The 24,686-nt window shown below is 42.7% G+C and overlaps 2 protein-coding genes and 1 pseudogene across 8 annotated transcripts in view; 2 read left to right on the top strand and 1 right to left on the bottom strand.

Annotated features, from left to right (window-relative positions):
- The first annotated feature begins 880 nt into the window (after positions 1-880).
- Positions 881-18,403, top strand: LOC146472831 (CUGBP Elav-like family member 3-A). 2 transcript variants are annotated; one of them, XM_085119066.1, is made up of 13 exons: positions 881-1,172; positions 1,241-1,323; positions 1,948-1,996; positions 2,438-2,566; positions 2,652-2,731; positions 3,688-3,852; positions 4,544-4,622; positions 5,405-5,623; positions 7,129-7,296; positions 7,726-7,797; positions 14,786-14,929; positions 16,075-16,208; positions 17,910-18,403. In XM_085119066.1, the coding sequence occupies exons 1-12, from the start codon at positions 995-997 to the stop codon at positions 16,200-16,202; spliced, it is 1,494 nt and encodes a 497-aa protein (XP_084975192.1). In that variant the 5' UTR covers positions 881-994; the 3' UTR covers positions 16,203-16,208; positions 17,910-18,403. The 2 variants fall into 2 exon arrangements, with proteins under 2 accessions (XP_084975192.1, XP_084975193.1); XM_085119067.1 differs by having other exon boundaries at positions 4,556-4,622.
- LOC146472832 (uncharacterized) lies at positions 8,502-12,339 on the bottom strand (annotated as a pseudogene).
- Positions 18,404-22,480: 4,077 nt separating the features above from the next.
- The window catches only part of LOC146472833 (adrenocorticotropic hormone receptor-like), a 59,833-nt gene continuing 57,627 nt past the window's right edge, over positions 22,481-24,686 (top strand). For 3 of the 6 annotated variants that reach the window (XR_014866502.1, XM_085119072.1, XM_085119069.1), the window contains exon 1: positions 22,481-22,572. Coding sequence is in view for 3 of the 6 variants with exons in the window: in XM_085119075.1 (XP_084975201.1) it covers positions 22,515-22,572 (58 nt within the window). In the remaining 3 variants the exon portion in view is untranslated. The remainder of the gene's footprint in view (positions 22,573-24,686) is intronic. The other 3 variants (XM_085119075.1, XM_085119074.1, XM_085119070.1) reach the window with 1 other exon arrangement.

The following is a 24,686-nucleotide window of genomic DNA, read 5'->3' on the forward strand; positions in this document are numbered from 1 at the left end:
TTGGGCTGCCTGTGGATGGCCCAACGTAGTTGTCAGGTTTTTTCCTGTTTGTAGCTCTTTGGAGGAGGATGCTAACCCCAAAGACAACATTGTTGTTACTGTTGAGCGTTTTGTTGTTGTTGTTGTTGCTTCATTTGCCGCGCACATCATTAGGGGTAGCGAATGGCCCTTTAAAATGTTCTAGCGCTCGAAAAATTTGGCCTTTGCTCGATTTGCTCGCCAAAATTAAAATTTTCGTAACTGCTTGCATGCTCAAAATTTCGTAAATCGTGCTTTGTTTGTTTTTGTTACAGAAATAAATGTATCTCAGTAGTGAACTCCACTGACTGGCTGTCAAGTTCAGTTGAAAATACACGAAAATAACGCGATTATACAGGAACGCGATAACCTGTAAAAGTGTTGCGTATTGTGGAGGTGTCACTCAGACTACTACCGAGGCGCATGCTAATAAAAATAGCGTCTATATAAAGCCTTGCTGGTGGCGGAAAATTTACGAAGTGCCCGCTGCTCGCCAGTTGTGTTTTCTAAATTGCTCGCTACTAGCAAGACAAATTTGATGACTGTCGTGCTCGCAAAAATAACCGCAGTGCTCGCGTGCTCGTGTATGTATGTATGTATGTGCTCGTACCCAGCGAGTAGAGGCCGGCCTTCGACTGATCTTGCTAGATAAGTAGGGAAGAGAAAGCGAAGGTCTCTTCCTCTTCCCGACTTATCTAGGAAGATCGAAGGCCCTCTGTTCGCAGGATAGCATGCTCGCGAGTGCTCGCAAAGACCATTCGATGTAATACCCCTATCATTACATCATTGATTGAGGAAATAAACTTTTGAGACAGTGTATTATCGGTCAGAAGAGTGGGCTCCAGTCTCTCCAAAGGAACGCTGGGATACCCACATGTCGTCGTCTGTCATCCATATTTTTCTTCGGTTCTGTATTATTTGTGCTGTAAACTTTTGTACTTTCTAATTTTCTAACCTAACTAACCTTGTTATTGACATGACGTCGATGACTAACGGAGGCACAATTCCCATGCGAGACGCAGATGCAATCAAGCTGTTCATAGGGCAGGTCCCAAGAACGTGGGAAGACAAAGATCTCAGGCCTTACTTCGAACAGTACGGACAAATACACGAGTTGACCGTTTTACGAGACAGATTAACGAGAAATCACAAAGGTAATATTCAGCTGCTCATTCATTTCATTACTCCTTTGCAATGTCTAATGATTTTTTTCTGTTTTTAGGCTGTGCATTTCTTACTTTTTGTTCGCGCGAAGCTGCCTTGAAAGCTCAGAATGACTTACACGAGAAGAAAATTTTACCGGGCGTAAGTTGTTCAAAGTTTTCGTTGTGATTACCCCTAGAAAGAGCATTTAGCGTAAGCATTCAATCTTACACGTTTTCTCTGATAGCACAAATTTACTTAAAGAAAAATTACGCCTTTTATGGGTTGGAAATTGGTTTCTTCTCAATCTCCAGCACATATCACCTTCAATCTCCATGCAAGCGTACCCTGTCTTCAGTGCTTCCGTCTGTATGCCGTGGTCGTTGTCAAAAACCCTTTCTTTAGTTGTCTCGTGTAATTGGGTGCGGGTTAAGTCTGTGTTGTGTCTACAGTGGTGGAAGAATAGCATAGTGCGGTTTGATCTGCTTAAAAATGTACCAACAAGACAAAGGAATTAGTGGTTTCCTTGTAAATTTAATGCGATGGTGAGATAGACAATCCAGTGTGTTTACGAGCGGAGTAAATTTTGTTGATTTAATAATGTTTGTTATTAGTTTTCCCTGGGACCATGCCGCAGAATTATTTTCTAAAGAACTTGCATGGAAACAAGACCAGCTAAGTTAATAATGAAACTAAATTGCAGTAATATGCAGGGTGGATCCTTGCATAGGCAAGATAATTTTATATTTTTTTAAAAAATGTGCACCTCTGTCCATTTTACTTTAGATGCAACATGCTATGCAAGTTAAACCAGCAGAGAGTGAATCTAGATCCGGTAAGTCAAAGAACTCTGTAAGCTGGTATTTTGTCACCGAATCTCTCATTTTTCTTCCCTGTTCAATTCAAATTTCAACTAATGCTATTCAGCAGAAAGTTTGGGTTTGGTTTGACTTGCTTGGCTGGTCATGCCATATTATCTGGGAGAAAATAAGTAACCGAAACGGCAATACTATTTCTTTTATTCTCTGTGAAATGATTTGTACATACCTGCATGTGATGATACTAGTACGTCAATCCTATCAAAATGTAATCATTGAAAGGAGTTTTTGCTGTCTACAGCTCATTGTTTGTTGTTCCAGAAAATAGCCACTTTCCTCACACGGAAGGGTACAGTACCGTAGTTTCCTGGGAGTCTACTAGGCAGCAGATTTGTCCTGTGTTTTTCTCACTTGCTGTTTGACTCAAGTAATTCTTGGTTAATGTTTTTTTTCTCCAGAGGATCGTAAACTGTTTATTGGTATGATATCAAAAAAAGCAACAGAGGATGATCTTCGAATGATGTTTTCCCCCTTTGGTGCAATAGAAGAGTTGACAATTTTAAGAGACAGTGATGGCAAAAGTAAAGGTTTGTAATTTAACATTGATTTATTGGGTTATTGAGTAGTAAGTTGTAAATTAAAAAGATGACTAAACTCTTGTGATTTCTTTAGGTTGCGCCTTTTTAAAGTTTCCAACACGAATGCAGGCTCAGAATGCCATTGCAGAGATGCACAATAGTACTACCATGGAGGTTTGTTATAATTTGATGTTAAACAGCTTCATAAACAGTACTAAAAGATAGCACTGCTTGGCAGCTTTTGTTTGATTGATCACGCTGGCAGAAATGCTGCTAAGAGCCGATTGTTGGCAATTCATTTCATTGTCCGAAAGATTGCTCTTCATAGGCTCAAATTTCAACAGAATGCAAATATTTGAGGCTAATTCTAGAGGTGCACAGTCCAAAAGAGTTGGCTGGGTTTAATGAGCCCACTGTGGTTTTTCTTAGCAACATCCTTGTATAGGATTTAGGATTTCATCTACAGACTTGAAGGTCAAAACCAGATTGTAGTAATTTTTAACACATTCAGAGTCTACAAAGAAAGAGAGCTCTTTGCAATAAAGCCTGGTTTACACGTACGACGCAAGCATAATCACAAGGATGTTTACACTTGTGATAAGCATAAGCATAAGGTGATGTACACAAGCACAGAAGCATAAAAATTTGGCGCAATTGCGCAGCCAGGCTGCCTTTTGGCACAAGATTTGATTCCAACATGGTGGAAAACGACAACGCATGAGTAACTAGACTGTACGCTGACAACTTGTCAGTGTTGTTAAGTTTCCTTTCCTTGCACTTCTGCTTATGCTTGCGTCATCCTGGTTTACACATATGACGCAACGACGCAAGCATAAGCACAAGCACAAGAGAATGGAAATCGTTCCATTCTCTTGTGCTTGTGCTTATGCTTGCATTGTTGCATTGTACGTGTAAACAGGAACGACGCAAGCATAAACACAAGCGCAAGCACAAGGCGCTTATACTTGCGTTTCACCGGTTTACACATAGGTTTCTTGTGCTTATGCTTGTAGTTATGCTTATGCTTGCATTGTATGTGTAAACCAGGCTTAATGCCGTAACTTTAAGTTAAAGAGTTGATATTCATATTCCTTACACTAAAATCAGTTTTGTTGTCAATGTGTTTTCAGGGTTGTCCATCACCAATAGTTGTTAAGTTTGCAGATACAGAAAAGGAAAAACTTCAAAAGAAAATGCAGCAGATGGTTGCTCTTGGTGGTATGGGTGTGAACATCGGCTTAGGAATGGGATTCCCTTATTTTCAGCATGCAAGTTATAATGCAGCCTGTCAGCAGGTGAGAAATGGCAGTTTTTAGGGATAACATTTAATTACATCAGGGTTGTCATTTAAGTAGCAGTCTTCCTTGTCACCTTATTATGGAAAATCAACGTTCCATGAGGGTGATGCAAAATGTTCATTTAAGTTGCAGTTTCTTGGAGTGGTAATTTTGGCCTAATTTTGATCAATTTTACAGTCTGTCCATTGTTCCGTGTCTTTTACTGCATAGGGATGTTTCACTTTTGAGGCGATGGTGTACTCCATTCCATTATCATTCTTGGAACTATCTAGCGTATCTTGCCATCCTTTCTTGCATATACAAGAAAAGGCTATCTTCAGCATTATCAACATACTTATGCTTTCAAGAAAAAATGCAGCTCCCTCAAAAATGTTAACTCTCCTGTCAGAGCCAACTTGTTCAAAGTTTAATCTGAATGACAGCCCTGAATTATTATAAGTAAGTACTATCATTGAAGGATACTAACTTGACTGTTATGGGACATTCTGAGATGAATATTAACATACTTGTTATGTCAATGGAGTGTGGCCAGGAATGTGGGCTTAGGTGCTCGGAGCCTAAAAATGGCTTGAATTGGGGTTGGAGTGCCTGAGTTTTAGGCCACATGCCAGTGGTGTAACAAATACATTATTCAACTCTGTCCTGTTATGGTTAAGTTACTATTAATTATGTGTTTGATTATTGATAGTTTATTCAACAGCAAGCTAACCTACCTGCAGGGTCATTACCTTCTGGCTTCAACGTTATCCCAGGAATGACTGGACCAGGTAAGATCAATATTGTGTACAGACAAGTCACGCTGTATGCAGTCCTCTTGGTCGTATATTGTGAAACAAGCCCCAGATTATTTGGTATTTTAGTGTAGATACTCACCCATTGAGTGTTGAGTAGGATGCCGTGGGTTCAGCATGTGAAAGTATTCAGTTGTGGTCTTTTATCCCATGCCACTAAAATATGCTCGCCTCAGTTTCCAATTTCAGGAAGTGTCACATTTGCATAGTAAACATTGAAAATTGGCTTAAGATCTTGCCAATAAATAAGGTTTGATTGATTCAAGGCTGTTGTCTAACTGGAGCCCGGTAGCCTGGGGCACCCAAGAAAATGCTCTGGGTGCCTTTGACATTTTTTGCAGCAGTACCTGTCACTTTACATGTTGGGCTCCTAACTTCTCAACTTTTAGCCTTGTGGGCTGATCCTTGAAATTTTTCTTAAGGCAGATTTAGACAGTGCAACTTCTGCTTACAATTGTCGCATGCGATTTCTAGAGCGCGTGCTGCTCACATCATGCAAAAAATCGCACACAACTCTCGTCATTCAACATTGCCTATACCTACGATTGTCGTAGGATTTTACATTTTTTGTGATGTACCCGACAGTCGCAAGCGAGATGTAGGTTTGATTTACACGAAACAATTCGTATTATAGGCCGGTCGTAAGATTGTCGCATGCGACAAAGTCGTACCATGTAAATCGGCCTTTAGGCAGCAGCCTTTGTTCATTGATTGATTGATCGATTGATTGATTGTAGCATGTTTTGTGTATTCTTCAGGAGTGACCCCTGGGACGATGGGTGCATTAGTAGCTGCCTCGGTCATTGCTGCTCAACAGCAACAACAGCATCAAGCAGTACAGCAGACCTCATCATCACAAAGTAGCTTAATGGGAGGGACAGGTGCCCTGGTTAACAGCAATGCTGTATCAACTGGTGGAGCTACCAATACGTCTTCAATGATAGGTGTACAAGGTGTTCCTGGAATGACTGGCATTGGTAAGTGATGAAGTTGGTGGTCAAGTTATTGCGTTTGACATAGAAAGAAAGCACTCATCATTGTGTTTGGAGTGGAGCTTGTAAGGACGAATCGATCAATGGATGAATGAATAGATGGATCTTGGGACGCGTATCTGGCATCTCCTGCAGATTGTGCAGGGGTGGAGACCTCATCATCAACTTGGCAAAGGAAAGAAAGCCTGGGATCGAGATCACCAAATGCACTTCCTAATCCTTGATTATTACTAAATTATTAACATGTTTTGTTATGAAACATCATGCCACATCATGTCCCAGTGTTAGGTAGCTTGAAAATGTTACTTGCCATTTCAACACTTTGCTGCACAGTTTTGTTCTTGCAGATACAGTTATTTAAAGAGCAGACAACTTTATCCAGTTGCTACATCAGTAGGATGTCGCAACTACTGCTCTCTGAATAACTGGAGGCAGGTGTATAAATGCCTGCTGTACTGTTTGTTCAATACCTCTAACTAACCGAGTTCAAGGTCCGTACTGTAAGTTATGGATCGAGTTTAAACTAGGATCCGTAACTTACAGTACGGACTGAGAAAACAAGGTTAGTAAGATATTTATTATATTTCTGAGGTTAATCGGGTGGCGGGAAAGGAGTGTCTTTTAAATTTAGCATGCCGTACAGTGAAATACCACCCGCAAAATTGACCAATCACACCGCATGTACTAAATGAGAGTTAAAATAAAATTTGATATAACATACACAGGTCTTACAGCTGTCAGGTTGAGCACAAAGTAGATCTTTCTGTGGCACATTCTTTTCTGGTATTTCTCTAAGCAACAAAGTTTTAAAGAGAATTTTACAAACCAGTAAACCGCGAAAACCTTGGGGCAGTGCTGGCAGCGATACTCCCCTCGCTTAAGCCAAGAGTCCTTAGGTGCCGTTACTTCGCTTGAGTTCGCCAGCTCGACCGTCTTCTTCACACAGCGCAGACAATGTCTCTGGACACCCCATATAGACAGCAGCTCCTTGTGTGTAAACTTTTGAGTAAGCATTTTTGGAACCATTTTCAGATGTTCTTACAGATAGCCACAACCCTGATTTTGGAGGAAAAAGTTTCAGGGAAGGATGGCTAGCTTGACTGCCAGATTTTACATTTTGGGGAGGTCACCCATACTATACAGTCGACTCCTGATAACTCGAACCTTTAAGGGAAATTGAAAAAGGTTCGAGTTATCTGGAGTTTGAGTTATCGAGGGTAAAATTATATAGAAAATGACCTGAAAGGAAAGGAAAATTGGTTTGAGTTAGTGCGAGGTTTGAGTTAGCGAGGGTTCGAGTTATCGGGAGTGGACTGTTATTTGTAAGCCTTTTGGTTACCATTTTAAAATCTGCACACCATGTACTCTTGCAGTATGAATCTTGTCAGATTTGAGGATAGCAATAATTGTACAGTAGGTCTGATTTTCTAAGTAGCTGTTTGTAGGTGTCTACAGGTAGACTTAATCTTTGGAATTTCATTTTTGTGTAGGTATGAATGTGTCTGGGATGGGAGTTGGCAATCTTGGTGCTATGGGAGCTGGTACCCTTGGTGTGGGGATTCCTGGCCTCGGCAACATGACTGGTGTGACTAGTGTTGGTAACTTACAATCTGGAGACGCGCTTTCTCAAGCCTACTCTGGAATACAACAGTATAATGGTAACATGAACAGGAGATAATTGTAATCTGCAGCTACACTATCCTTGGCTAGTAGAAGGAAAAAATATGCCCCTTGTATTAAGAGTATGTTCATAGTGACAGCTGATGTTAGCCCATCTTATACATGGGATATAATAATTTATTTGCTGTGGGTTAAATTTTGTCTTGAGATGGACAGTTCATCATTATCTTTTGTGATATGTTTATATATCCAGACAAACAACTAGATTCAAAAAGATAAACTGGTACATGTAATTTTCCTCATTATAAGCAGAAATGGATATACTGGGCCACTGAAAAATTTGGTTCACAGTATGTTGTGCTTTAGACTTAAGGAGGGGGTGGGGGGGGGGGGGGTGGTGACTGTAGTAATATTGCCAACGTTAAAATCATTTTATTTTCTTATGTGAGTGCACTGCCTTTTTTCAGCGACGTTTCCTAATGTTTATGGTACAACGATATTCCAACAGCAACAAATACAAAGACAACCTCAAAAAGAAGGTATTTTTGTTTCAGATATATAGTTTTAGAAAAATTCTACACCCTCTTAGGTCCTCCACCATTGTTAGATCATGGTTGATTCATGACATGACAGGCAAATCATCACTGTTGATCCACGTTTGAAGTACCCACCTTCAAGCTTTTAAGTAGAAGGGCATCTGGATAACTTAAGGATGGTCAGATACAATGCATTGTCTCAGTGCATTACTGACAATTCCCGTTAAGTGAGAAGGTCTTTGACAGAATCTCTGTGATTGCTCTGATTTTATATCTTGTGAAGTTTTTCTCATTTGGTGATGACCTTGGCATTTTCTATAGGCACAGTGTGGCTTAGTCTCTCTGCAATAATTGGATCCCCATGTTGGGAATCTCCCGATTGCTGCCAACACAATTGTTAAGTCCCGTTCGCTAAACAAACAACCACACTTGAAAATATCGTTTTCAAATTTGTATTCCTTCACTGGATTTTTCACAAGGTTTTTCACTCCCTCGCAAGCAGTCACTCGCACGCGTACATTCAGATTACAGAGAAATCATTCACGTATTGTAAGAAAGCTAATCTTATTGGTTGAACTTGATCTTCTATTTCCGATCCCTGTCACTTCGCCCTAAGTGATTGACGTTACATTTCACAATAATACTGAGACTCGCTTCCGGTCGGTGATTACAATCGAACAATCAAGTCGAAAACATGAACGAGAAAATATAAAATGGCAATAATTCCAACACCCTCCCCCCATTTGCCTCGAAAGAGCAAATGTACATTTCTTTTTTTTTGAAATTGGCTACGCCAAGAACGACACTAATGTCAATGTCTAGAGTGTTCACAGTTCATCCTATGCAAGGTCCCGTATGCGATGTCTCGCAGTGACTGCTGCATCCCTTCTGGGTCGAAACGTCGGTGCACTCGGGTCAAGGGGTGCTGTAGGTGTCCCAGTCACATTGTCACAGGTTAGTTCCAGGGGGTAAAGGTGCTGTACTGCCCGTTCCATGTGAGACTTGCCAGCTCGTAGTTTTGCTCCCCTGGCAACACCATCTTGGCCTGTTATTAAGTCTTCGACTATCCCCAACTTCCACTGACTGCAGTTCTTCTCCTCTGACTTGATAATTACCACGTCTCCCTTCCCAGGATAATTGGAGTTGCCTTTGTGCTTGAGGCGGTGTCTCTCTCTGAGCCCACGCAGGTACTCAGTCGTCCAGCGCGACCACAAGGCATCCTTGCATCTTCGCAAATACTTAGCCCGCTTCCTGAGGTCGTAGTCTTGAATGTTGTGCAGCTCCAGCTCTGGCAGTGCATTCGGTTGGAGGTACAAAAGAGAACTTGGGATGAGAATGGGCATCTCAACGTCTTCTTCTACATAACTCAAAGGCCTGTTGTTGAGAGAGACTTCAACATCTAACAGTACCTCCTGAAGTTCGGCCCAAGACAGCAACCCGTTTCCAATTGCCTTGTGAAGAGCAGCCTTAACCAGTCCGATCATTCTCTCGAACTGGCCACCCCACCAGGGTGCGCGACTCAGGTTAAATTGCCAGTGGATCCCCTGATGGGCTATAAGGTCGTGGAACTTCTCATCATGCATGACCTGCTTAATCCATTTGCTTGCTCCAACGAACGTTCTCCCGTTGTCTGAATAAATTCTTTGTGGTCGGCCACGCCGTGCAATGAAACGCTTTAAACTTGCAAGGAATTCCGTGGTCTCAAGGTTAGGCAGTAAATCTAAGAACAGAGCACGTGTTAGGCTGCAGGTGTAAAGCAACACATACGCCTTTCCCTCGGTCTTCGCCTTCTTCCGGTACTTCAGCGGGCCTGCATAGTCCACACCGACAACTTGAAATGGTACTTGTCCCTCAGTTCGGTCCCTTGGAAGGTTTCCGGGTGGGGGGCAGGAGAATGCTCGTGCTCGGAATCGCCGACAACCGTTACAAGACTTGACAATCTTCTTGGTCAGTCTTCTTAGTCGCGGCACCCAGAAGTGCTCCCTCACTTTTGTCATCGTAATTCCAACTCCCCCATGGAGGGCTCCAAGGTGAGCTTGAGCAACTAACTTCTCTGTGTAAGTAGACTGGGTAGTCCCCTTGAATTCTCCCTCGACACTCTAATAATCCCTCTGCGTTAGGCTGTAAATTCAACTGCAATCGATCTTCTTGATAGCGCTCATCTGCTGTCGCCCGTGCCTGAACTCGTTTCTCCCAGAAAAGCTTCACTCTGTTAATCTCTTCTGTGGTTAGCGGCCCTGTTAATCTGTTTGTCTTCGCCAAGCGTATGTTATGAAGAAATCGTGTCACCCATGCGCACACTTTTATTGTCTTCCAGTAGCTGAACTTCTCCAAGAGGGTATCTAGCTCATCTGTCACCGCTATTGCCGCTGCGAAGATCTCTCGCGTTGCCTTGGCTTCCACCATTGATTCTTTGGACGGACTTGTTACGATATCTAACGGCCACTGCTCTCTGTTAGACAACCATTTAGGCCCGTTCCACCACAGGGTTTGATGAGCAACACCTCCACCACGACTGCCGATATCAGCTGGGTTTTCAGACGTCCCCACGTGATGCCATGATACCTCACGATGTGCTTGTATCTTGTTCACTCGGTTGCTCACAAACTGCTTATATTCACCAGGTCCCTTTATCCAATGAAGTGCCACGGTGCTGTCAAGCCAGCAATGTTTCTCGGTCAGAGGAAAACCTTCCAAGGCCTCACACACATTCATCCCAAGGTTTACTGCCATGTGCCTGGATACTAATTCTTGTCGGGGTATTGTCAGCCCTCGCTTAGCTAACCTAGCCTTCGCTGCGACCAGCCCTTGATTGGTGCCGGACTCTTGGACTACCACGGCAAAAACTGCAGCTGCCACACCCTTCCCGCTGGCATCCCCAAATGCATGGAGTTGAATGGATTGGATCTCCTCTCGGTGGGTTGCTAAGGACCGTGGGACAGTACAGATCTGTGGTAGTCTCTGCTCCCATCGCGACCAGTCTTGAGTTAGTTTGATCGGCAACTGTGCATCCCAGGAGACCTTGGCTTCACATGCGTCCCGGTAAAGAAGTTTACCTTCCAGTGTAACAGGAGAAACCAGCCCCAGTGGATCGTATATCCTGGCTATCTTCCCCAGAATTCCTCGCTTGGTAGGTTCCATTTTCTCTGAGGGGAACTTCACCCCAATCGTGTCACTCTCCTTTTCCCGTGGAAGTCCCAGGAGAAATGCCCCTCCTTTCCTTGGTATGCCCAACTGTTCCTTTGCATATGTCTCTTCCTCTCCCTCGGCTGGTCTTGTAGCTGTAGAGTCTAATACTGGATCGTTTGAGTGCCACTTGTGTAACTCAAAAGTTCCCTGGGCGAATATCTCTATCGCAGTCGACTTCACCTGCTGCGCCTTCTCACTGGTTGGCCCTCCACTTATTAGGTCGTCCACGTACAAACTCCTTTCCAGTTCCTTCACAATGTCGGGGTAGGCTGACCTACAGCTTCCAAGTAGATGCTGAATGACTCCCCCCAGGAGGAATGGAGATGACGTAAGGCCGAAAAGAGCTCTTGTGAACCTTAACACCTCCACTGTCTCAGTGGTCAGATCCTTGAGCCAATGGAACCTAAGCGCGTCTCGATCTTCTTCGCGAATACGGACTTGGAGAAATGCTTGTTTTATGTCCCCTGCGATGGCCACTGGGTGGAATCGAGAACGGACCAGGACACCCCAAAGCTGGTTTTGAAGCGGTGGTCCCGGGTTGAGGCATTCATTTAGTGAAGGTGCTCCCTTGTTTGCCCTTGCCGATGCATCATAGACCACACGAAGTTTCGTGCTTTCTGCTGCTTCACGGACGACTGCCTTATGGGGTATATAGAACTCACGGCTTTTTACTGGTTCGGTGGTCCGTTCCACTATTCCTTCTTCTATTTGGTCCTTGATAACCTTGTCGTAGCGCTCAATCATTCCTTGGTGCTTTAGTTTCCTTACCAGGGTGTTTAATCTACGAAGACTTCCGGCTTCATTGTTTTCAAGCGGTGGGTGGTTTCCTCTCCATGGCAGCCCAGTTTCGTACCACCCAGCTGGATCGCGATGTAACTGCTCCTTAAATTCCGCATAGATTTCGTTCTGGTCACCCACCGACGAATCTGCTAATCCCAACACGTCTAGCCTGCACAAACGTTCATAATCTGCATTCGAGGTTTGTGTGAAGAACATCGTAGACAAATCCACTTCTTTTCCTGGGGACATGATAGTCCAACCGAGTTTGGTTTTCTCTCCAATTGGTTCACCAAGGGCCCCAATACGAGGCGCTGTTTCTGTTTTCATCTTTGCGTAGTCGCTGGCTCCCAAAATGAGGTGGACTGGTAGCGAATCCTTGGTATCTGTGTCCTCCATATGAATCCCTTTCAAGTGGCTATACCTAGCCAGGCACTGCTGGTAGCGCGGATTATCTAAAACGAGCAACTGGCGCTTGTCAACTTTAGTTACTTCGGTCACGAGGCTGAACTCTCCCTTCGTCGAACTGACTTGTACTTTGAATATCTCCACTGCTTTGGTCACCGCTCCCAGCATCATCTCAATTTGGCGCACTTCGCGTTGATGAGGTTGAATTCGCAGGCGATCCAAGAGTGCTGCTGAAGCATACGAACTTCCAGCGCCCGTATCCAATAACGCTCGACATTTAACACCTTGGACTTCAACAACTACTACAGGATGAGTTTCCCATTGAGGTTGCTGTCATCAACTGCTCACCTAGCCTGTCACAGATGGATGTATGGTGTTTCCTCTGGCAATGCTGACACACCAAACGACTCCTGCAATCCGCTGCCCTGTGTCTGCTTCCAGTGCAGTTAAAACAAAGACGCTTGCTGCTTAGCAACCGCTTCCGATCATCGAGGGTGCTCACTGTTTTGCAATCAGCTGACCTGTGGTCCGATTTATCACAATAAACGCATCCACGCAATTTTTCTTCTCGCAGCTGAGTCTGGTACGATCGCTCGCGTGGATAGGGCGGTTTTTCTTTATCCCTTGACTTCTCATGCCTCTCTTGGTTTGGGATAGGGTTTCTCTCCGTCCATTTCCGTAACGCGTCCACGAACTTGGGAAAATCCCAGTCTTGCCAAGTGTCATCTGTTCGGACCAAATCGCCTCTGATTCCTTCTAACTTGTCGATTGACATCCTTACGTAGCCATTCACCTCCCGCAATTTCCCTAACGACTCCAGGGATTGGACATAAAACACTAACTTCTCATAAAACTCGTGTATCCTCGAGGGGCGTGTTCCAGTTATCGTCGGCAAGGCCATGATGTTTTGAACGTAGGCGTTCACAATCTCGCTTTTCTTGCCGTACTTAGATTTGAGGATAGTTTTCGCTCGCTCATATCCTTCCATCGAAAACGGCAAGCCATCGATGAGAGTTCTCACGTTCGGTTCCACGAGTTCCTTCAGGTAAGAAAACTTAGTCACGCCGGGAACGTCAGAGCGGTCAATCTCAGCTTCAAACTGGTTCCAAAAACGTGGCCAGTCCGTTAATGCTCCACCGAATTTAGTGATTACAAGCTTTGGCAATTTCGCAGTTTTCGCAGAACTAGATGATCCTGACGCGTGACTTTTTTTCGCTTCTTCGATCTTTCTTTCGTAATCAAGTTTAAGCTCCAGCTGCGCTTTTTCGAAATCTAATTGTTTCCCACGCGCTTGCTCCACGAGCTCCTCTTCGCATTTCTTCGCTTCTAAGGTTGAACCGAGTATCAGTTCGTTTAGTCGCTTAGTTAACTGAGAGATCTCTTCGTCGACCGCGGCTTGTTGTTCTTCAATTTCGGAGCTCCATGCGGCGACGTCTTTGGGTGCCTCGCCATTCGCAAACTTGGCTTGCTCAATTTGCAATTTCTGGCTTTCCACTGTTTTCATGATCGCCCGAAGCGCATCACGATGCCGTTCGATCCCTTCTGTGTTTTGTTTCTCGACGATTGCCTGACCTTTCGTTCGCGTGAAGTTTAAAAACTTTAACTGTGTGTCCAAATCTGCAATCAATTTCTCCATTCTTAAGAATTTCGCTGCTGTCTCCCGATCACTGTCCCGTCGGAGGTGCCACTTTGTGTTGGGAATCTCCCGATTGCTGCCAACACAATTGTTAAGTCCCGTTCGCTAAACAAACAACCACACTTGAAAATATCGTTTTCAAATTTGTATTCCTTCACTGGATTTTTCACAAGGTTTTTCACTCCCTCGAAGCAGTCACTCGCACGCGTACATTCAGATTACAGAGAAATCATTCACGTATTGTAATAAAGCTAATCTTATTGGTTGAACTTGATCTTCTATTTCCGATCCCTGTCACTTCGCCCTAAGTGATTGACGTTACATTTCACAATAATACTGAGACTCGCTTCCGGTTGGTGATTACAATCGAACAATCAAGTCGAAAACATGAACGAGAAAATATAAAATGGCAATAATTCCAACACCCAACAGTAGTTTGTGCCCTTCTTCTGACATTATTATGTTCGTCAAATCTAGCACTGAAGCTTCTTGCAGACACATTCTTGTGTTCTCCTTGGCAGCCATTGCAGTGGATCTGTGGGCAACCCATTTTTTGATAAATTCATGTGAAATGCTCCCTAGCTTTTATATCAATAAAAAATGGTTGAAAATTGGAGGTGGCCGTATTCCACTGTGCAGAACTTGACCTCACAAAAGATGAAAAAGATAAATGACTTTTATTTTTCAAAAGTGTCAAAGTATTTAGCACTATAGCGCTAATTGGGGACACTGTGAATCAGTGAAATAAATATACAAACTGAAGATAACATTTCTTGAGAATCCCAGACAAGCCAGGAAAGTAAACCAGTTGGCTATTTACAAAGGGTGGGTTTGGATTTGAAAACGGCGCTACCTCAAAACAAATCCAAGTGGTGATAGTGAAACTTGAACCCAGGATCTCCGGATTACTAGGCAGTCGCGCGCCACTACCACTGGGCCATGCCGCCACCCTTCACAAAGTTTGCTTTTGTTTCCTGTTAGGTCCTGAAGGAGCTAATTTATTTATTTATCACTTGCCACAAGAGTTCACTGACGCTGACTTGATGCAAACATTCTTACCGTTTGGCACTGTATTAAGTGCTAAGGTGTTTATAGACAAAGCCACAAATCTTAGCAAATGCTTTGGTAAGTGCCCTAGTTATTTAGATGCGATGGAGAAGCCCATGACTTTCAGTTCAGTATGAGTTGAGCTCAAATCATGCTTTCATTGGTAGTTTTAAATTGAGTTCAAGTTTTGGTCTACTACAGTGATGGTACTAACCATGTGAGAACAGTACTTGACTCTTGATACTCTACAGTACAGTAAGTTCTGAACTCTAAAATGCATTGATAGCAATTTCAACTATTGATAACTATCACAATAGTTTTCTCAACTATTGATAGTTTCAGTAGCCATCAAATTGTTTTTCTGTGATTGAAACCTACATTTCTTGTTCCTTGCTCATCACCAGGAGCATTAAAAGTTAAAATACAACTTTGCTTCTATCTTTGTTTGGTAGTAGCTTGTTCCAGGGCCTTTGAGGCGGCAAGTAGTCACTCTGCATAACAGTAGACAGTCTGACATTTAGTGGACAAAAATTACAACATTATTGTAATAGTATCTTACAGTGCGATGCAACTTACCGTGGCCACCCAACAAACTTTTTTTACAAGTTAGCCAATCGGGATACATGAATTTGATAAACAGTCACACCTCCTTGCAAAGTCCAACAGGCAAGTGATGCAACAATGAATTATTGAAAACATGTCGTTTTGTATTTTATGAACAAGGAGGAAGATTGACTTGGAAAAAGAAGTTGGTTGTGTGGCCATGGTAAGGCGTGTCGCACTGTAATGGTATCCAAGGCTGCTGCCTAACAGGAGCTCAGTAGCCTGGGGCACCCAAGAAAATGCTCCGGGCGCCAAATTTTTTTTGCAGCAGCACCTAACACTTCACTCGTTGGGCTCCTAACTTCTCGGCTTTTGGTCTTCTGGGCTCCTTGAAATTTTTCTCAGGCAACAGCGTTGGTATCACTTATATCACAATAGTATTGCAATGGTATTTCAAGTATCAGAATACTATGGCAATAAATATAGTAAAAGTGACTTCAATAGTAACTCCAAGAAAGTAGTACCAAACCTGGTATTCAAATACCAATTTTTTCTTGGCTTGGTTGGTTGAGATGGTAAAAGCAACCATGTGAAGACTTTTTCACAGACAGCCAACTGTTTGGTGCCCAGTGCTTAATGAAACCCCCGTGCCTATCAACTTTACCATTTTTGACTTGCAGGTTTTGTAAGCTATGATAACCCAAGTTCAGCCCAAAGTGCTATACAGGCTATGCACGGATTTCAGATCGGGACCAAGAGACTTAAGGTGCAGCTTAAGAGACCTAAAGATGCAAACAGACCTTACTAACTTGTGGTAGGTAATTACTGTTTTACTTTGTCACCTGTCTTTCCCCTTCTAGAAAGGAATAAGCTTTTTCCAAATTGTCCTCTCTGTGGTATAGACAGAGAAAACTCACAATTCTTACAAATGAGTGTCAGCAGTTTCTGGAGATTTACTGACCTTTGTCACTCAGTTGCCATGTTGAGTCTCAGGAGAATAAAAAGCTTTGTTTCTGCGCGGCAAAACTGGCACTGAATTTGCGTCTGGGCGAGGCTTGCCGTGCAAAAACAAAGCTTTTTATTCCCCCGAGACTCAACATGGTCTTGCGTGACAAAGGTCTATTACAACTAGCTTTTCACTGTAAGATAATAAAGAAATAGATAAAAATTAAAAGAAGTAAGTAAAGAAAATATAAAACAAAATTGGGGCTGTTGGTAGGTTGGTGACCATTTAGTTTACAAACTTGTATTTATTACTGCAGTCGTTCTACCAATTGGTTTATGGAAGAGAGTAAACTCTTGACGCCACAAATAATCTGACTTCCTGTAGAAACAAATTCAGACTTGTCACGTTTCTTTTAATCAAAAGAAGGGGATAATCTCTCAGAGACAGCTTGTCTAGAGAGCTCAGTTTTGGAGCAGGGATGACACTTTGGTAAAAGCATGCACCTCCCTTTGGTGTCACCAGCGTTCAGTATGCCTCCATTGCTACATGTGGATTGAGTTTGTTATTGGTTCTCATCCACCTTTTGAGGGTGTTCAAAATTCAATCTGAAATGCAAGGACCGCAGGTTTGTCGGTCACCAACAGGGTTTGCATTAATTTTTGTGGTAGGAAGGTTCTTAATGGTGAATGCATGGTCCCCACTCATTGTTGGTCTTGATTGGCTTTAAATCTCTCCAAAGGCAAGTACCATTTTCAGGGTAAATGTGTGCCAATATCTGGGTCCTTGCTTCTAATAAAGCCCTACCAGATACATCAGAATACTAGGCCTAGGTGATGCCCTCTATCAGCTCTTTCATAGTTGATTCACTCGTGTGGTTTATCCTAAGTGCAAAATGATGCTACGGAATAGCATTGTAAAGGGCAGCGACCACATTTCGAGTGAAAGAGCTGGTCAGAGAGGAAAAACTATTGACATTCCAATTCTGCTAACAAGTGAAACCAAAAGAAAATTGGGAGGAGAATTAAACTCATTTAATAACGTTCTAACAGTGTTTCTGGAAACATGTACGTATGATGTCCAAGGACACAAGAGATACAAGGACGTCATTTCTGCTTTGAAACTACTGTCTTTCATCTTCCTTGCACCTTTAACTTCTTACTTAAGATCACACAAGAGGATAGACTGAGAGCGGTCTCTCTTTTGCTCGAAAATTCGTGGGGAAGAACGCAAAAGACTGAGCGAACACGATATTCGAGGGGCGAGCCGCGAGTCATTCACGCGAGTGGCAAAGCTGCGAGTAGTGCGTCGCGCCTCTCGGCTTCGCTGCTTGTGCTAGTATCGTGCTCGCTCAGTTTTTTGCGTTCTTCTCCGTGGATTTTTGCTCGCACTCTACCAAGGAGAAAGCAGTGACTACTCAGAGACGCCCAACATCGCTGCTATATTGTGGTTGGAGATAGCCTACTTTTACCAAGATTGACTTGCTCCACTTCAGTTTCTGTAGTAAATTTGTGTCACTGTGCACTATGCATCAGCGCCTCTAACTCGTTCCCTTGTCTCTGTCTCGCCTAGATCACGTGACTGTGTACGTTTGTTCGTCGTCATGGCGGTGACCTGTTGCGCATGTGCTTGTATGTGTACTCCAGTTGGTGACGTCAATTGTGAACTTTTGTGCGGTGGCGTGCTCTTTTTCGTCACTGTTGGTGTTGGGACTCAGTAAACGTCACTGTATAGCAGTATTGCGTCCTTGTTAATCACGTCTGTCAGTATATTTATCGGTGCATGTTGTTTAGTTAGCGGATAATTGTTAGCAAGCTTTTATCTGGAGTGTTTATTTGTTTTGTGACCAGTTCAGTAATCATTGTCGTCAGGCAAAGCTCACTGTTTACTATTTATAGAACGTAGTTCATGTTGGTGTTTACGTCCAAGTATTGGCGCTAGTGTGTTGACAGTTCACGTGCTGGTTTTGTAAAAACCAACTATTGTTCAGTGGCTTGTAGTGGGTCGTTTTGTAGGTGGAGTTGTTGCTGGCCTGACTTTTACTTAATAAAAGATATTCACTATTACGCTTGGTATTGCTTGTTGATCAGTGTTTATTTGATTTATTTGGTTTCTCCACTCCTACTACTAACACACAAGTATTAAATAGTTACAAACATTAAGTAAATTACAATTAACTCGAATACAATTCCTATTGGGGAGGAGAGGAGAGGGACCCCTATAATAGTGTACCCCTTATGATCAGTGTTAAGCACCTTTCAGTGTGAAACTGCGTGGCAGAAAGCTACAGACGGCGTCGGGCCAGGTGCGGAGTATTTATGACTGGTTTACACAGGCGACGAAGTCACAAGCGGATTCGAAGCATAAAGGACCTTACATTCTACTGAATTCAGTAAGCGGAGGTTTGAGTGACGGAGTCGTAAGTTTGACGAAAGTGGAATCGGAAAAGGAAGAAAGAGAAGTAAATCATCTTCCGCCATCTAGAATTTTTTTTGACTAAAACTAGGCTTCTGATTTTGCTTCCGTGGTATGGATTTGTACTAAATTACTAGTAGAACTGTTCCGATGTGGATCCCGGTTCCGACTTCTTTTCCGCTGCAATGTAAACCAGCCCTGTTGTGGTTTCAAATTCACTACCCTGGAGCTAAATTACTTGTGATATTACTGAGGTCAAATCCTTTCAAGTACCCACAGGTAGTGTATTGAAAGTCAAATGGGCAATGACCGGTCAGTGTAGACGACAAACGAACCAAATTGTCCACGTTTTATTTCCTCCCTCCCTCCCTCCCTCCTTCCATGCGGCTTTACTTTGATATGTGCGTTATTTCTTGTTCTTTGCCTCCTCGAATCCTAATCCTTGTTCCTTTTTAAATTATCAGGGACTTTCAGTTCTGAGTACGAGTGCACCAGTACGACTTTAAAATATCAAACCAGTCACGTCCCCGGAGCAGATCTCGCTCCTTCCCGTTTCTGACCTGGGCCCGGTTGTTTGAAAGCCGATTAGCGCTAATCCCCGATCAAAAGTTAGCCGAGGTTTTGATCTCGCTCGTTAAAAATATTTTTATAAGTTAATTTGAAGCTAATGGTAAAGAGAAGTCTAAGTTTAAACTGAGGAACAAAAATAATTTAAAAAAAACTATTGATAAGTAGTTAAACTTGAATTAAAGTTCATGTTAACCCGGGATTAGCTTAATCGGGCTTTGAACAACTGGGCCCTGCGGAGACAGAGACCCTAGAAACAAGATTGGTGTGACAAGAGATTATCTAAACCGCGCAAACTAGATTTGAAAAAAATCGCACACGTACTCATTCTCGCACTCGTCAGTAGCCAAATCTAAAGGTCTCTCGCCTTTTGCCGTATCTTGAAAAGTATTTCTTCGTTGATTTAAAGAGAAAATCTTTACGTCAAACACCTACATCATCCGCACGCCAGGGACAAGCTACTTAAAACTTATCGGGCTTAAGGACGGTGCCTCCTAATGTAGAAGTATTTTTGCACAGTTTATGACTATGCGGGAAAGGCAGATGTTAGTATTGGCTACTGGAATCCAGAAAGAAAATTGGGCGTAGGGGGGTATCTTTTTTTAGAGGTGATTAAGAAACAATATTATTTTTCTAAAGAGTAGTAAAAGACAAAGGAATGTATAGGTTTTTTTTTCAAATTGAAGCTCCATTATCTCTGAAAATTACATTTCCAATTTTCTTTTTGGATACCAAGAGCACTTGCTAAGTGAAGCTTTCTCCGCATAGTTTTAAAACACGCAAAAATAGAGGAAACCCGAGTATCTCGAGATGCGCAGAACGTATGCGCAGTTACAAGAGTAGGCACCGTCGTTAACTACTAACCTCGGAAGTTCAAGCCAGTGATCACCAGTTTAACTCCAGAAGTTAGCTGTTATGCCTTGTGTTCAGTTTCAGAATGTTCCTTCTCTGCTTTGGAACTCGCTGTTGAATTTAGTATTTTTATTCGCAAGTTTGGTTGGACCAACTGTTCCGTGGAGAACAAATTCCTGGAATGGTCGAGAATGACGAGTTATAACATTAGGCTCGATTACCAGTCGGCGTACAGAAAAGATTATGCCTGATCTCCCATGCTCGCACTCCCCCTTCCCCTTCTACCAGGCTTGTTAGCTCAGCTGGAGTTGGAGTAATGATAGCCTGTGTTGGAGCTGTTTCCTTTCCGATAGCGCGGGAGGAAGGAGGGTCCCTTTTGTGAGTGTACAAACAACATTTCTTGTTGATAGAAGGAGCAAGTCGATTGGTTTCTTGCTAAATTTCTTTACAGCGTTAAGCTTGTTTAAATAAGAAAGAACCGGTAAATATCATAAACAGCATACAAGAAAAAAAAAATGAGAGGGAGGAGGGGATAGGCAGCTGTTTCCATCTTTGCCTCTTCACCCGACCCTTCTCCACGGGACGTATACAAAACATGGACCCAGGTCCATGGACCGCCCATGTGGACCCGGCCCATGGACCACCCCTGTGAACTGGGTCCATGGACCACCCCACCTTGTGGACCCGGTCCATGGATCACCAATAATAAATTTTCGAAGGCATATTTTACCTGTCAATATAATAAAGGATGGACTGCTGACTGAGTATAAAATACAGATTAAATGTAATTCACCTTTTACTTTCTATGTAATTGAGATTTTATGCTTTTACCACCATTGAGTTTTATACACAGTCCATATTTAGTTTTCTTTGCAATCGTAGAGTCTAATTTCTGGTGAGTACTGATGAGGCAGATTTCGTTCTTCATTGCACTTTTTTAAACAAATCGTCCGGGCGCAAGCAGAACGAGAACCGGTCTGGGCCAAATCCCAAGTATTTTTATTGCAGGGTGCAGAATTCAGAAGACCATTGCTATTCTTTTGGAGTCATACGTTGTCGAAACTAAACTAAACTTTACATGTGCAGTCAAGAAATACGGATAAAACGAAGCCTAGTGGAGTATAAACAAACACATGCCACCACATAAAGTAGGAACAAGATACAAGGTTGGTTTCGTTTATGATCTGTTGTAAAAGGTGCTCTCTAAGAGCAGTGTTTACATTTTGAGATATCGCGTGGAGGGCCAACTCTGCATAACCAACCTCTTTGGAAAAAACCCTATTATGTTGACGGGTAAAATATGCCTTGAAATTTATTAGTGGTGAGTCCATGGACCGGGTCCACAAGGTGGGGTGGTCCATGGACCCAGTCCACAGGGGTGGTCCATGGACCGGGTCCACGAGGTGGTCCATGGACCGGGTCCTCATGGGTGGTCCATGGACCTGGGTCCATGTTTTGTATACGTCCTTCTCCACGGAATCTTTTGTTTGCTTCACGCTCGCTTGGAAAGCAAACAACGGCTACACAGGCTAGATTTCCGACGAAGCTGGTGACCCATCCAATGAAAAGGTGCCCACCACGCAAGCTGCAGTTTTGTATTTTAAGGGATGCAAAAAATGTAGTGAAGGTTACGCTTTGAGTTACCCATAACATTTTAAAGCGATTTGGGAAGAGCAGAGACATCTAAAAGTCACGTGACTCTGATCATGTTTCAACGTCGAGGACACTGTCTAGAGGGAAGTGAATTTACAAGGTTTAAAACTATAAAGCCACGTTTAAACGTCAAATTTACTTTCCTTAAAGAGTTATCTCGATGAATAAAACTGAGAGTCCTTCAGTGGTTGTGTCGAATAAAGACATTCAAAGCAACAACAGCTACCTCGATCGATAATATCCTCCGTGCAGCCGCCATCTTGTTTTCCTGTGAGTATCTCATGATGCATATAAAGTAATCCTCCATCTTAAGCCCGGATTATGTACATACGGCGAAGGTGGGAATGAGGCGAAAGGAGAGAGATTTTTGTGGCACTTCCAGAAGGGGGAAATATGGCCTGTCATTACTTGAACTGAAAAGCGCGATTCCAAAGTAACCAAAATTCAAGTCAACATTATATAAAGCCCCTTTCATAAGCTCCCGACATTGTATGCCGGTGTCCAGTCCAAAACTTTGGTTTTGTTTCCTTGTTATATTAAAGTTTGATTGTGAATGATTTGCGCCAATACTTACGTTAGCAACGAGCGCTCTAAAACGTGCGCGTGCTAATTGAGGGTGGCAATCAAAGGTTGCGTTTGAGACGTCATGTGTTCATGTCCGTATGTTTAATCAAGGTTAAAATAAGGAGGATGGAAACGTTCGTTTCACGTTTCCTCAGTTTTCTCGTGTTTAGCTCGATTTGCCAAGGTAAGACCTACACTAACATTGAATTTTATTCCATCGATTTGATTATTTGAAACCCCGAGTGGCGCCTTGAATGCACACTTTTTTTAAACGCGGAACTGATATGGCCGCGCGGTTTCAGATATAGCTAAATTTAAAAATTTGATCAGTAGTGGTTGTCTAACCTGGTATCTTAATTTTAAGGTTCCTCTAAACTTCTTGTTTTTCTTGGAAAACTTTTCAACAAATTTCCATGCGAAACTGAAACCCGTTTAAATCGGCCCTTTACTGTGATTAAAAAAGTGCGCACTGCGCTTCATTACCATTCGACATTACGTTTAATATTCACCCGCGACAAAATGTAACCGCGTTGTCACACGAATTTTCGCCAAAAGTCGGGGCCAAAAAAGTCTTATATTTTGAAGGTCGCTATACAGTTGCCAAGTAACGACAAAACAAAGTTCTTGTGACGTCAGGTAGATTGCTCGGTAGATTACATCACTTGCGAAGCACAATTCGAAGCCTGCATAGCACGCGCAAAGAATCTCGTTCCAAGAGCCCACGTTATCCTTTCTTAGCGGAACGGGAAACGTTGCCCGTTCCGCTGGATAAGGGTAATAGCACGCTTTGGAAACGAGACTGTTGTGGCACAAGTAGCTTACTTTGATGATAAAAGTGGCACCTTGGTGCGGGAATTGGCGTCACCGTTCTCCAATCTGATTGGTGAATGAAAATAGCTAGATGCCAGTCGCGTTACCATTTCGCGCGGACAGAAAGTAAGCTTGAAAATCTGTTGGTCAACGAGGTTTCCTAATTTCTACTGACGCAAGCAATCAATAAGCAAAATATTACACCAAATATTGAACATGTGCAGTCATGCGATGCGTCATATTCCTGACATTTTGACGTCATCAAAACGGATTCTTTCCTGGAGAGTAAGACGATCTGTGGTGCTTTCAATTTAGCCAAAATTTTCGGTTTAACCGATTGAAATGCAAACGGTACGCGCGGATCAAAGGAAAAATTTCCGCTACAAACAGATAACCTATAGAGGTAGAGTGGAACCCCGCCTTACGACCACCTCGTTATTACATATACGACCACTCAGTTTTTGTGCTCCAAATCAATTGAAATTCCAGTCATTTCCTTAGTATTACAACCTCGTTAGTCCGACCACCCCGTTATTACGACCGCATTTTCGCGGCCAGAAGGTGGTTGTATTAACAGGGTTCCACTGTACAGTTTCAGATATGAAAGACATTTTGCCAAAGAAACCGCATGGCACACCTGATGATCCGCTCAAGAAACAGCTGCTTTATTGGAAGCCGGCTAAGCGCGGAATTGCACCTAATGAAGCCTTCCAAAATTTTGATTTAATGCGTAGCCGATCTCATGAAATGTGGCTCGTTCATTTTCGAGTCCAAACTGTTGAGTGATTAATTGTAAGTAGGGGTGACGCATTTCACTGTGCGGAGTGATGTTTGCTGCATATAGAATGGGAGTAGGGATCACTTATTAATTAGTAAATCAAAATTCAACTTTTTTGTAGCAGTAAGGGCCTCTTAAAATAGCCGTCTGATGTACAAGGGATGTGTAATATATCGAACACCAGTTTGATATATTACATATCCAGTTCTGAGTCAGTTGAAAAACGAGGCACTGCCGAGTTTTCTTTTTTTAATTTAACCAACTTTGACTGAGTTGTTTGGGAATTGGATTATATAGCTTCTCAAACCGTTAATAATTCTTGGAAAAAGTCAAAGCAAAAATTCACCAAATTTTATGATAATTAAGATCACATTTCCAAACCTCCTTCCTTAATAACTTTGGGAAGTAACATATCAAAAAGGGGGAAGAGAGTTTCATCTGATTTCCAAACAAGGGCTGAGTTGAAAAAAACAAGGGCAGCCGAGTTTTTTTCAAACCAACTTCAATGTGTTTGGAAATACGATGAAACCCTTTTTAATAATTCATAAGCCAATTGACCTATCAAATGGTCGATAATACATCACGTGCAGAGACTTTATATCGATAAACCTCCTCCTTATTAGTATGCGGTGTTTTATGTAATATATCAAACACGAGAAGGTGCGTTTCATCAGACATCCAATCACTGAAAAGTAAGTTGAAAAAACAAG

The sequence above is a fragment of the Pavona decussata genome, unplaced genomic scaffold, assembly GCF_977016875.1.
Source record: "Pavona decussata unplaced genomic scaffold, jaPavDecu1.1 SCAFFOLD_96, whole genome shotgun sequence".
In the NCBI taxonomy this organism is placed as follows: Eukaryota; Metazoa; Cnidaria; class Anthozoa; order Scleractinia; family Agariciidae; genus Pavona; species Pavona decussata.

Bases quoted from the DNA above. Each gene is read 5' to 3' on its own strand.
- LOC146472831 (XM_085119066.1), top strand. From the start codon at position 995: ATGACGTCGATGACTAACGGAGGCACAATTCCCATGCGAGACGCAGAT. The intron at 7,297-7,725 runs GTAACATGAACA...GCCTTTTTTCAG, and splicing joins TGGAATACAACAGTATAATG to CGACGTTTCCTAATGTTTAT. The intron at 14,930-16,074 runs GTAAGTGCCCTA...TTTGACTTGCAG, and splicing joins AAATCTTAGCAAATGCTTTG to GTTTTGTAAGCTATGATAAC.